This window comes from Vombatus ursinus, unplaced genomic scaffold (genome assembly GCF_900497805.2).
Source record: "Vombatus ursinus unplaced genomic scaffold, bare-nosed wombat genome assembly UNPS02000582.1, whole genome shotgun sequence".
In the NCBI taxonomy this organism is placed as follows: Eukaryota; Metazoa; Chordata; class Mammalia; order Diprotodontia; family Vombatidae; genus Vombatus; species Vombatus ursinus.
This window is the reverse complement of record NW_020940360.1, coordinates 32417980-32432382: the sequence shown is the minus strand read 5'-3', so window position 1 is coordinate 32432382 and position 14403 is coordinate 32417980. Positions and strand designations below refer to the sequence as shown.

The following is a 14403-nucleotide window of genomic DNA, read 5'->3' as shown; positions in this document are numbered from 1 at the left end:
TCGGTCTACTTCCATAGGCACCCTTAATTCTTCAAGCATAGTACACAAAAGAAAATCCTTTCTTTATTCCGAAGCAGGTATATGTTGATTCAAATTATGAAAACTGTTTTCACCCTCTACTAGTTCATTTACAAATGAAAAAATACCCATATTCAAGAAATAGCATGTGTGGGGATTGGATTTAATGGAAGACTGCATTTGGAGTTTAGTAGCTCTTTGAATACAATTTTATATTGCTTTTTTTTGTTTTGTTTTGTTTTTGTAAATGGTATTTATGCTTGATGAGAGGACAAAGGCTCTTATAATCTTTTTATGAATGTTTTTCAAATGTCAAATATTAGATATAGTTTGGAAAATAATCTTAGGTTATTAGCAGTTATTTCTTCAAAAGAAAAGCTGCTTTTTCTTTTGTTTCTGAGACTGAATCTCCCTCTTGTGCCCTGGCTGGAAGTGCAGTAGTCACTCAAGGGCCTGATGCCAGTGCTGCTTGGTACAGAAACTTTAAGCTGTGCTGTTCTGATCTGGGCTGGTTCATCCCTCCTTAGGCAACCTGGTGACCCTTCAGTACTACAGATTCATCATATTGGTGTCAGACTTAGTGTAGATGATCAGCTTTAGCCCTCTTGTAGCCCAGAACCCTGAGATCAAGGGATCTTTATCCTTCTCCAGTAGCAGAGGTTACAGGTTACACTCAGCTTACTTTGTCTTTTAAAAATGTTCATTGATACTCTTTTACAAATATCCCTGTCACTTCTACTGCTCTTGCTTCAGGTTCCTTCCCTCATTTAAATTTTTCCTATTTATCCTCTCTATAGCTTTGTTTGTTCATATTTATTTCTTTGTTGTCTCCCCCATTTGATTGTGAGTTCCTTGAGTGCAGGAACACTAATTTTTTTTTTTTTTGCCAATTTTTGTGTCTCCAACTCTTAAAACACAATAATACATGGCACGTAGTAGGGGCTTAATAAATGCTTATTAACTGACTGACTCACTGGTCTCCTTGTTCATCTCTTCCCACCCCTAACCCTCACTGTTTTTCCTCTCCCATGATTAAACTCTTCCTTATAATCAGTATAGTCAAGCAAAACATAGTTTAACAGTGGCCAGGTCTAAAGATGTTTGGCACTTTTCCACACCTCCATCCCACAGCTTCTTTACTTAGAAGTATTCAAAAGTCATGATTGGTCATGTTTTGTTTTGTTTTTCAGGATGAAAATAACTGACAGATTTGATTATTTTGAGATTACTTAGAAGATACAGGTATTCATACATTGTGGAAGTTTGGGATCCCTTTACAGTTTAGTATAAAGTAAATTTTCAAAATGTTAATAGAAATTTTCTTTACCCCATGGAAGAAATTTTGATCAAAAGACACTACAAAATAACAGTACAATAATTCAGTAAGCATTTATGATATACTTTTTCAAAGCATTGTGCCGGGGAAAGACACAAAGTCAAATGACATCTTGTTCTCAATGAGCTTGCAGTGATGAAACAAAAAATTCTATTAGAAACTGTACTCTTTGAGTTAACTTTTTTTTTGCCTAAGCCATGCCTTTAAATTGAATTTATTTATGACATAAGAACTTGAAAAGTTGGAATAGTTTGGCTTTAGAATGTTCCAGAGGCCCAGGGACTACTAAATTTCCAGCAGAGATTGGAGAGCAATGAACATTGAATGTTAGTTTTGTTGCCATCTGCCCCCAGAGAATATTGAAAGAAGACAATGCTCAACACCAACTCTCCTGACTAGTGGCCATTCTTGTTGCAAGAAGGCAAAGTGGTGTTGAGCAACTGATTCAGCATGGCATCTTTGGCTGGCCAGGGTAGTGATTCCCCATCTGCAGTAAACTAAGAGTACCTTGTGCCTTTCTTGCTAGAATTTCATATTACATCTTTTTGGGCCATACAACCTATCTAACCTTCTTTTACTGAAGATGAAACAGAAAATAAGAAGGATCAGGGCAGCTAGGTGGCCCAGTGGATAGAGCACCGGCCCTGAAGTCAGGAGAACCTGAGTTCAAATCTGGCCTCAGACCAAGCACTTGACACTTACTAGCTGTGTGACCCTGGGCAAGTCACTTAACCCCAATTGCCTAAAAAAAAAAAAAAAGAAAATAAGAAGGATCAAACAGACAAAGCTCCCTGAGGATAATCGGGTAAGGGCACTTTATAGACTTTTAAGGTATGTAAAGCCTTTTATGTCCTTTATCTCATTTGAACCTCACAACCTCCCTGTGGTAGGGAATACAATACAGGTGATATGTACACACCTACCTACTCCCACCCCCCCCTTTTTTTTTTAAACTAAAGAGGAAACAAATTCAGAGAAGTCAAAAGACTTGCCATTTTCACATAGTTGTCAGAGATAGAATCTGAACCCAGATTTATCTGACTTGCAAATCTAGCACTGTTCAATACTTGATAAGGAGAAGAGTTAATGTCTCAAGAGACTGCAGCCAAAACTTCATTAGGTGAAAAGGAGGCTCATAATGTGTGACTTTGATTTCTGCACCAAAATAGGAAATAAGGCAATCTGAAGGGTGGGAGTGGGAGTATTGTGGGGCTTGATGTGTGATGCAGTCTATGTGGAGTTTGATAGGGAAATTAATCAAGGAAGGATAGATTGCGGAGCAACAATGTGTAGACATGCTTAGCATGGTTGTGCAGCTTGCTGTAGCAGTCAATATTCAGCAACTTAGAAGTAGGAACAGTGGAGGCAGATATTAAATGATACACAGTTGAAGGTTAGCACAGGAAAAATGGGAAAGAAAAAAAAACAGGGGCAAAGGATTCAAGGTGGAGGGCAGTACATACTTGAACTGGTTAACTCATGGGGTCAAGATTGAAAAGGAAAGAAATGAGTCTAGAGCAGGAAACCAGAACAGGGAGGGAAGGAGGGAGTGAATGGTGCAGGAAGAATGAAAACCAGGTTTGGGAGGAATAAGGTAGAAGAGGTGAAGGGACGGGAGATTATGATCAGGGAGTGAAATTTCACAATTTCTGATGAAGATGATACTGTTTGGCCTTTTGTGGTACTTCAGCATGCTTGAACATTTCTGTAGGGTGGAAGGAAGTCACAACACTTGGGTTCATGTCCTTGTGACAACACGTAATCTCTCTTAGCTTTATGTGTCTCACTTGTAAAATGAAGATAATACTTGCATTAGAGTATAAAATTGCAGAAGGTTCTTTGTAAAAGAACTGTAGCTATTTTAGTATTACTAGAATAAAGAATATTATACAGAATCTTTTGGTTTTCCTTAAACAAAGTATCTTCTTTATATATGAATAACCTTAAGAGAATATATAACAGATCTGGAAAGGGATGAGCAACTAGGTTGCTTAAGGGTCTTGGAATCATGCTGTCCTAAGATTCATTAAAGAAACTGAGGGTGTTGAGTTAGACATGAAAAGATTTAGGCAGTAAAGAGGAGACATGATAGCTAAGTTTTTGAAGGGTTAAGAAGAGAAAGAGGAATAGCCCTAGAGCAGAACAAGAAGCAGTGGGTAGAAGTTACAGAAAGACAAATTAATCTTGTTGTAGGGGAAAGTTTGCTAATAATTAGAGCTATCCACAAATGAAATGTGCCACCTTTGGCAGATTGTAAACTACTTCCCTTAGAAGGTATTTGAACAAAGGCTGAATGACCACTTAATGGAGATGTTATAGGGTGCATTTTCATTTAGGTATAGGTTGGACTAGATGACTTGTGAAGTTCCGTTCATCTGTGAAATTCTGTGATTCTGTGTTATTTAATTGTCAGTGACTTTTTTTTTTGTTAAAGACCTGTTTTTTTTCCTGATAATCCATTTCTGCTTTATGTTTTATGAGTGTGTCAAACAGTATACCTTAGTGACTGTCATGTAGTGCCTGTATATGCCTGTCTGTACTCTTTGCATACTTCTTTGCTATTTCTTCTAATAGTTATTTAACCAGGGCAGTTATAATGACTGTTCTGTTTTTGCTCCTCTGTAATTGACTTTTTCTAATTAGTATCTAATCAGTAAATCATTTAATCAGTATATTTTGTTCCAGGTTGTTAAATTGAGAATGTTGCCATACTTAATCACCAACTTCAGATTTCACAAATGTTATTTTGTCATCATAAAATTATAATCATGAAATTTTGATCAAAACTGCCTATATTCAGTATTCCCCCAACACATACAATGTGCTAGGAATGGAAGGAGATACAAAATTTGGAAAAGGGCCCTTATAGAGCTTTTAATCTAATCAGGAAATAGAAACAAAATAACTCTAATATACAACAGGAGCAAAATACTGTATTGTAAAAATAAGCATTTTGTGAAGACTGTATATGTATCCAAACTGGAAAATCCTTTTTAAACATTGAGCTCATTAAGGAGATTCTCTGATACCAGAATTCATGTGAATTAAGTAGTTTTTACAAGCAAAAATGCAAATTGATGATTCCTGAATCAATAGATGCATTTATTTTCATGAATTTATTTTGAATTTTTAAAATACTCATTCAGAAACGCATTATAGATTTTGCTTATCGTTTTTTACATTAGGAAGAAATAAATTTAAAATGAAAGACGTGAAGTAGTAAAAAGTTCTGACTTTTGGAAGTTATAGTAGAGACTATATTCCTGGTACAACCCTTGGCTCAGATTAATGTTTCTAAGAGTCATATGTACTGCCTCAAAAAACTAGTTATTTTAGTTGATCTCAATTTGGGTAAAAATTTCATTTTGTGTTTGAGTATAAAATTGGAAATCATGCTGCATCCTAAGAATCCTGCGGAGTCCTGTGTACATTTTCAGCTTTTTCTGTTCACTTCTTACCTGGTTTCCTTAAGTCACTAATTTTTCTATGGCTTGGCAATCTCCCTTTAGTGCAAGTCTTGTTATTATTAGTTTTCCATATTTCTTGCCTATGATGTTTCAGAAATGTTTTGAAATTTCTTGAGTGTCAGGCTATATGTAAAAGTTTAAATTTTGTGTTGGAATTTAGTTTTAAATGCGCATCAGTACTTTAAAAAGTTTAGAAATAAAGGTCCAGATAAACTCCGATGATCAAAATGTTGCAGTTAGAAAGCACCTTATAAGATTATCTAGTCCGGGGTTGGGGGACCTGCAGCGTCGAGGCCACATGTGGCCTTTTAGGTCCTTGGGTATGGCCTTTTGAGTGAGTCCAAGGATTACAGAACAAATCCTTTTATTAAGGGGATCTGTTCTGTGAAGTTTGGATTCAGTCAAATGGCTGCACTTGAGGACCTAGAAGGCCACATGTGGCCTCGAGGGCACAGGTTCCCCAGTCTTGAAGTTGTCAAAATAGGCGATATAGCCCCCCTTGAGGGGGGCTGGAATGATGGGGGAATGGTACTAGTTTGAAATGACACAAATTTCAAGAAAACCGTTAAAGGGTTAAAAAAAAGCCATAGATTTTGTGGGGCACTGAGTAATTTTTTTTTAAAGGGGGCAGTAGATCAAGTAAGTTTGGGAATCTCTGAAGTCTTACCCCTTCATTTTACAAATGGATATTATATCTCTGTATAAAAATAGAAGAATGTCCTTTTTTTTTCTTTCTTTTTTTTTTTTTGGTAGCATAGAGTTATAGACCTGCACCTGCAAATTCCTTGGAAGCCATTTAATCCAAACTCCTTATTTTACACATGAGGAAACTGAGTCCCAGGACAGTTAAATGGCTTGCCAAAATCACACAGGAAGCAAACTTTAGAAGTGGGATATTTGAATCCATTTTCTCAGGAAGGAGATTGATTCACTTTTAGTGGACAGATTATAGGGCTTAGAGGTGGGATAACCTAGTTCACACATTTACCTCTTTCATCTATTAGCTGTGTGACCTTGGGCAGTGTACTTGTGTCTCAGGCAACTCCTTAGGACTTACCTACCGAATTTTAGAATGGTTTGATAGTCTGAGGATGGAAAATTTTCACTCAGGAGTATCATCGACATTGTAGATCCTCTGCTTATTTTTATATTCTTTCAGGAGTGTTTTTGAGCTGGGACTGAAGTGCTGGTTACATTTTAGTACATTCTGTTATTTGTCTTGGCATTTGACTGAGTGAAGAATGGGAGAACTCTGATGGTTATGGCAAACCTAATTGACATCCCTCAGGAATGTGCCTTGGGAATTCTTGCCTCAGATTAAATATCAACTGCTGTCACGTTTTTGGACTGGCCACTTAGGTGTCCTGAGAAAAGCTCACTAGATGTGCCTGACATAGCTGTCATCAAGTGTTCTTGGTCTTGCGATGCGTTTTTGTAGCCCACAGTTTCAGAAGTTGGATAACATGTCTCTCCTTGACATAACCACATGGGAGTGATAGAGCATCCAAACCATAAAGTAATTCATCCAAGTTCTGTCCCATATTTTAATTATCAAAAAACAAAACTAGGAAAGATGACTGGTAACCACCTCTTACTATAATGAAATTGCAAATGTGTATGTTTTTCAGCAAAGAAAGAAATTGTGCATCATGACTTGCTAACTAGCATTTTTAAAAATCTATCAACAATTTTCAGAGAAAAAGAAAAGGAAAAATTGATCTGAACTAAGTGTGTCTTTCAGAGAGAATCTTTTTATACAAGGGCCTTGAGGCTAGCTGGAATAGTTGATTGTTTTTCATTAAAAACTGACACTAGAAGTGTTTTTTTTTTTCCTCTTTTTCTTAATTTTAAAAAAAATTCTAAAGGCCGACTTTCCATCAGCGGCAGAGTGTGTGTGTGTGGGCTCAGTACTTGGCTTAAAGAGTTTAAGGGTTATATGGTATAGCAGAATGAATGTTGGACTTAGAGTCAGGAATATTCAAGTTTGAATTTAACCTCTGACACTCCTTCATAGAGGTGACTTAAGGCAGGACTAAAAATTTGTTGGACTTTTAGTTCATAGGATCATAGGTTTAGATGTAGAAGGGACCACAGATGTTTTAAGATCTTAGGGTGATAGCTATAGAGCTGGAAGGGGACCTTGGAGTCCCAAATGAGGAGATTGAGTCCCAGAGAGGTTAAATGACTTGCCTAGGGACACTCTCCTAGTAAGACAATGATATGGGATTTTTGATAACAGGACATAGCAGCCATCATCAGATAACTACAAGAAATGAGAAAGAATCAAGCCCTCTTGACTTGAAATCCAGCACTCTTTCCATGTTCATATTTTATGACAGAAAATGAATGAGAATCTACTCCCCCCCCAAGACCTTTTATTTAATTAATTATGTATTTGGTCAGAAGGGCAGATTTTATATGTTGTCAGAAGCTGAAATTTGAATGAAAAATGTCACAGAGATTCAGTTTGTGATATTCAGCTTTCTGTTCAGCATTCACTGATGTTTTAGCACAGCAATATGTTTTGTCTAACATAGTTTAAAAAATGACCCTCATTGCATTTTCAGTTATGGGATGTTTTTATGGGGCATTCATAGGATGAGGAGTGTTTCGATTTGTGATTTCCTCAGTGTAGGGAAATCTAGGTATAGAAACTCCATCTATGGATATGGATGCAATTTCTAGTTTTAAGAGAGTTTCTTCAGACATTGCAAGTTTAAGTTATTTTTACCCAAATTAAAGAGTTAATATATGGGAGAGGAGAGTTTAAACCCAGCTCTTCCTGCCTGCAAGGCCAGTCCTCTATATGTTATGCTGGGAAAAAAAAGCCTTTCATTATTTGAGATAGGAATAGATAAAAATCTGGTTGGATTCGGAGGTTTATTGTTGTTATTGAAATTAAAATTTGCTATATATCTAGTTTTTATGACAGTACTGAAGTGTAATTGCGATTCAGATTCTGTTTTATAAGTATCAGAAGCTTATTGTATTTGACATCAGGCTTTACTCACTTTTGAATTTTATAATAGTAGCAAGGTATCGAAGATTGCATTCTGATTCTTTCTCATTTCTTGTAGTTATCTGATGATGGTCGCTATGTCCTGTTATCAATAAGACAAGGATGTGATCCAGTTAACAGACTCTGGTATTGTGATCTACAGCAGCAATCCAATGGCATAACAGGTAAGTTCTGTTTAAAAAATAAGGAAAACAAATTCCTAGAAACTCCATTTTAAAAAGCTGTAATTTTGACTTTAAAATTGAATTCTGAGGGAGCTTTCTTCCCTTGATTATATAACCTCTCTCTCTCTCTTTTATTATCCTAAAAATTAAAGTGTATAATGGGTCAACTAAATATTATTGTTTTGTTGTATAACAAAGTTCTAGACTAATGTTGAGTAAACTCTATTTCTTATCACATGTCACTAGTTCAGTACTCTACTGAGCTTATCATTGTAGATGATCCAGTCATGCAGAAGTGGCTCATCCCTGCCTGTTCATGCTAGGTGACTTTCATCTGTAAAATCCCCATAGTCTTTCATAGGGATACTCCCAACATGCTGATTGGTGGGCTTCCTTTGGATCAGCTATCTCCAAACATTTCTGATCATGTACCCTTGTCAGCAAAAAATTTTAAAAAATTAGCATAGCTTCCAATATTTCTGTAGGTATTAGTTTATGAATTAAATATTTGTACTACTATCTCACTGTATTATATTCTTTATAATTCATATACAAAAATAAAGCATTAAAAAGATAATAGTTTTACTTATTTTTACAAATCCCTTTTTACTCACAGTGTAAATATTTTAATGAATTAAAATAATATTTGTTATTAAAAATAATATATTTGCTGAGAGCAATGTGATTGAATATGCTTCATTATTATAGAAAAATTCCTGTGTGTGTCCTGGAGATTAGATGAATTATAAATTATAAACAATGTAGTGTGTATATATAAGTAACAGTTTGGTAGTAACTCCATTAATTTGATCAAAGTACCTAGCCAATTAGATGAACTTTTTTTTGATAAGTTTTTTATTGAAAGATACACAATACACCAAATAGTTCATAGTAATCAATGAACCTAACTTTTCAGCAAGAGTCATGTTTCTTTATGTGTAGATAGTCACCACAGAGATGCAAAAACAATAGTCAAACATGAATCTTCTAATTTTAACTTAGCTGAAACTTTTCAATATAAATCCATTCCTCCCCCCCCCCCCCATGTTTCTACTAGGGAGGTAGCATAGTAAAGTGGAAAGAACACTGACTCTTGAGTCTGAGGACCCAGATTCAAATCTTGTTTTCTTATACTTTTACTGCCTGTGTAACTCCAGGCAGATCACTTAATTTCCCTCAGCTTTTCTTTCATCCTCTGTAAAGTATGAAGATTTGGCTACCTGGATTCTGATGACATCTTTTCTCTCCTGGTGACTGATATGGACACAAACGATACTGCTAGAAGGCATCTAAAAAGTATTCCTAAGAGTTGTGATGTCTTGGGTAAGAAACTGGAAATTTTAGGTGAATAGGAGATCTTATCATCATTCTGGTTAGTTGAAGGAAAAATCTTCACAAGAGACAGTTTTTGAGAATGGTCTTGAATTTCTGGAAACCCATATAGAAAACGAGTGCCTGGCCAGGGATGGAGTCCTAACAGGGACTGATAATTACATAGTTGCCTCGACTCTTGCATATCTAAAAGGGCTTTAAATTGAAAGAGAAGCTCAAAGAACAGGAGTGACTTTGTATATCTATAAAGTTAGGTACCACAGAAAGTAGTTATCACGTAGAAATAAAAATAACAATAGAGAAACCCAGAAATTCACAGACAACAAATTCCAAAAAAACAACTTGCAATAAAATCCATGGCTTCAGATGTTAATGCAGAAATGTACAACATAAGGGTAGCAAGCAAGGTAAACTAGAAATTTCAAGACAAGGAGGGAAATTTGACTCAATGAGATTCACTAAGACTTGGTGAAATGGGACCAGTGACCTAAATATTGCTCTAGAAGAATAGACCTTATCCAAAAAGAGAAGTATAAGCAAAAGGGTGGAGGGAGCAAGGGGTTGAAAGAAAGATTAGAATAGCACTGTGTATTAGGAAATTCTACTCCAGTGATTGATTTCTGAGGAAGCTTTCTTCCCTTGATTATATAATCTTCTCTCTCTCGCTCTCGCTCTCTCTCACACAAATTTTATTGTCAGTATAGACATTACAGGTGGTCCTTAGACTACCTGGGACAGAAAGAGCAGGCAGATGAGTTTGGGAAGCGATCACTAGCCTGGCTTCCATCAGCCGGACATCTGCTCTCGTGCTCTCCTGACAAAAGCAGAGCAGCCAATACTTAATTTGTCCTAATGAGTATTTTATCCTGTAGAAGGGAGACTAAGCACCAGAAGGAACTGCTCTTTTGGAACTGATCGTAGACAACCGAGAAGAATTAGCTGCTGAAATAAAAACATTGAGAACCTTGGGAAAGTGTTGACTCCTCCTTAGAATTTAAAAGTTGATGAAAGCCAGGCATAGTTGACTGGACATCTACCCTGGATTTTAGAAGAGCATATTTCAGAGAGTTCAGAGAAAGAACAGGTAGAATTCCATAGGCTGATTTCTGCAGGGAAAATCAGCCTAGAAGGAACAGGAAATTTTCAGGAAGGAAACCTGAAGGCATAACAAAGAAAAAAAAAATTCTAATGTGGAAAAGTGATAGTTATCTAAAGAAATTAATGTGAATGCATAGAGAATTTACCAGTCAATATGTGCATGTGTACATACATACACACGTGTATATATATATAAACATATGTATGTATGTATATATATATGTATATTATATATATGTATATATAAAGACAAAAAGAAGAGCAGATAATGAAGGATGAACACACAAGTGTGGCATGCTCCTATAAAAAGAGTATCAGATATACTAACATTCAGAATGAGCTGAAATTGTTAATAAATATTCGTGAAAGTAGGAAGGTGTTTTGCTTTTTGGTTTTTGTCTTTTTTTTAAGTGGGGAAAAGAGAAGGAAAGAAAAAAGGATTCAACTTTTGGTGGAGTAAATGGGCCAGTAATGATAGGCAGCAAAGAGAATGCAGAACTTCCCAGCTCTTACTTTGCTCTTTTCTTGGAAAGAAGAATCATCTTTGAATTGGAAAGAACAAAAAACAAAATAGTTGAGTTAAAACTCAAGTAGGAAGTAAAAGAACATTTAACTAACCTAGATAAATTTAAGTCACTAGCCTAAGAGAACTACATTCTAGGGCACTGTAAGAACTGGCAGAAAAGATTACTGATCCACTGATAACACTTCCTTTGCTGAACAAAAGGGACAGGAAGGTTACAGAACTGGAGAAGGGAAATCGTCCCATTTTTCAAAAAATAGGAAAGAGTGGAGTTTACAAATCATAGAGTAGTGAATATGGCTTCAATTCTTGGAAATATTCTAGAAAAGATTATGAAAGGGATTGTATATTATCATTTCTTTTTCTAGATGTTCACTAAGGGCTAACATAGCTTCGACAAGAGCAGTTCATGATTAAATGAACCTTATTTCCTTTTTATTTAGGGTTAGTAGATGATTAGATCAGAAAGTGATATAGATGGAGTTTTCCTGGACCAGGGCATCTTAACCTTTTTTGTATCATGGATTCTTTAGGCAATCTGGTGAAGCCTTTGGATGCCTTTTGAGAATTATGTTTTCGAGTTGGTAAAATAAAATCCTTAGGATTACTAAGGAAACTAATTATATTAAAATACACTTTTGCTTTTTTTTTTAAAAATCATGTTCATGGATCCCAGATAAAGAACTCCTGTCCTATACAATTTGTGTTCTTGTGTGGATTAAAACTGGTTGCCTAGCAAGACAAAATGAAATTATTAATGATTTGGCATCAGATTAAAAGGAGGTCTCCAGTAGAATACACCAGGGCATCTGTTCTTGGCTTTGTGCTAGTTAGCATTTTATTCCGGTTGCTTGGATGGGGGTATAAATGGTGCATTTGTCAGTTTTACAGGTGATTCAAAGCTGAATAAAACCAGGATCCTTGACGGTTTTCACATGCTAGAAAGTTGTGTTATATGCAGTAAGATAAAATTTAGTAGAGATAAATGTATCTTCCATATGGGTTCAGAAAACCAGCTTTACAAGTACGGATGAAAGAGATGTGGCTAGATAAGCAGGTCATATTAAAAAAAAGATCTTGGGATTTTTGTGACCTAGAAGCTCAGTATGAGTCAAGAGTATGATATGCAGCTTGCAAAAAGTAAATGTGATCTTAGGCTTCATTAAAAGAGGTATAATTTATAGGACTAGGGAGGTGATGATGGTTCATTCTGCTTTAGTGAGACCACGTTGGTGTATTCTATCCTGCCCTGGGTGCTGCACTTGAGGAACGTTGTTGGTAGTCTGGAGAACATTGAGAGAAGGGTGACCAGAATGGTGAAAGGTTCAAGATCATGCTGTGTAAAGATCAAGTGGAGGAACTAAAGATGTCTGGAGAAATGAAGACTTGGGAGGAACATGATAATCTTAAGGTATTTGGAGGGCTGTCATGTGGAAGGGAGTTTGACTTCTTGTTTACCTCCACAGGGTAGAATTAGGAGCACTGAGTGGAAGTTGCAAAGAGGGATAGAGGAAAGAGAAGGAAGAAGCATTTTTACAGAGCCTACTATTTGCCAAGCACTGAATTTTGAATAAGAAATTTTTACTTATAATTTTAAGAAAATGGGACCCCATGTCATGCATTATGTGACACGCTTGGACCAGCAAATTGGTAGAGACAGTCTTCTTTCTTGGCCACCTCTGTCACCTGATCTGTTTCCATTAAACTTTTTCTTGTTTGATCACATCAGAACTGTTATGTATACGTTACAACTTTGTTCTTTGGATGATCTTACTACAAAAGTAGTCGTTTGAGTCGTTGAGCAGCAGCCAATGAAAGCTTTTTCAAAGTGAAAATGTACTAGAGCAGTGTATTGCACAAGATAGTGGTTATGTTGAATCTTAATAAGAAACATAACAATATTTTAAATTTTTAAAATATTTAACCTTTCAAATTTTTTTTGTCAGTTTATAGCGTTTATACTTCTGAAGTGATTAAAGCATAAAAGTGCATGCACTAAGACTTTTAGGACACCCTGTGCATGAGCTGCATTGGGAAATTGGGGACTCTTCCTTACTTGGAGGTCTTTAGGCAAAGGCTGAATTTGTCAAATATGTAAGACAGGATTTTGAAATAGTTGTTCTTGAAAGTCCCTTCTGAAAAGAGGACTACTATATCATGTAGGAAATTAGACTCAACTATCACTAACTTGCCTTCCAACAATAAGATTCCATGCTTCTACCACTATTTTGTAGGAACTTAATTTAAGAAAGTTTCTTTTTTAATATCATCTGTGGAAATATAATTTAGAACAATGGCAAGTGTTTTACTTATAGACTCATTATCTTAAGAATCTTATTACTTGGCAGGAAATTAATGTTTTTGAATAACTGTACTTTGTTTTCAGATAACAAAAAGTTGGTCAAGAAAACCCTAACCCAGACATATATAGTGTTGGTATCAATGCTGGTTTTACATGGAGAATTAATTAAATAATAATAATAATACTGTAATGATGATAATATAGAATAGCATATATACACATATAATGCTTTAAGATTTTCAAAGACTTTACATATGTTATCTCATTTGTTCCTCACAACAATCCTTTGAGGTTGATGCTGTTTTCCCCATTTTTTTTTTAATTAATTTATTTTGAATTATCAACAGTCACTTCCATAAGCTTTTGAGTTTTCAATTTTTCTCCTCCTCCCTCCCCACCTCCCTCCTCAAGATGGCATGCAATCTGATATAGGCTATACATGTACATGCCTATTAAACATATTTTCACATTAGTGATGTTATAAGTAAGAATTAGAACCAATAGGAGGAACCACCAGGAAGAGGAAACAAAACACAACAGAAGAAAAGAAATAGCAAATAGTATGCTTCAATCTGCATTCAAATTCCATAATTCTTTCTTTGGATGTGTCTAGCATTTTCCATCATGAGGCCTTTGGGATGTCTTTGATCCTTGTATTGCTGAGAATGGTTAAGTCTATCAATATTAGTCATTGCAGAGCGTAGCTGTTACTGTGTACAATGTTCTCCTGGTTCTGCTCACTTTACCTAACATCAGTCCGTACAAGTCTTTCCAGGTTTTTCTGAAGTCCACTTGCTCATCATTTCTTACAGCACAATAGCATTCCGTTACATTCATATACCTTAACTTGTTCATCCATTCTCCAGTTGATGGGCATCCTCTCAATTTCCAATTCTTTGCCACCACAGAAAGAGCTGCTATAAATATTTTTGTACATGTGGGTCCTTTTCCCATTTGTATGATCTCTTTGGGATATAGCCCTAGAAGTACTATTTGTTTTCCTCATTTTTCAGATGAGTAAACAGACTGACAGAGGTTATATGATTTACCCAGTGTAACACAGCTAAGTAGAATTTGAACTCAAGACTTAGTGACTCCCAAGTGTAGTACTGTGCCACTTAGCCTCCTCTAAGTGATGAGATAA

The 14403-nt window shown here is 35.9% G+C and overlaps 1 protein-coding gene across 1 annotated transcript in view; it reads left to right on the top strand.

Annotated features, from left to right (window-relative positions):
• PREP (prolyl endopeptidase) overlaps positions 1-14403 on the top strand; it is a 157654-nt gene that overhangs the window by 42475 nt on the left and 100776 nt on the right. Inside the window, exon 7 of the mRNA XM_027855254.1 lies at positions 7899-8004. Within this exon, the coding sequence (XP_027711055.1) occupies positions 7899-8004 (106 nt within the window). The remainder of the gene's footprint in view (positions 1-7898; positions 8005-14403) is intronic.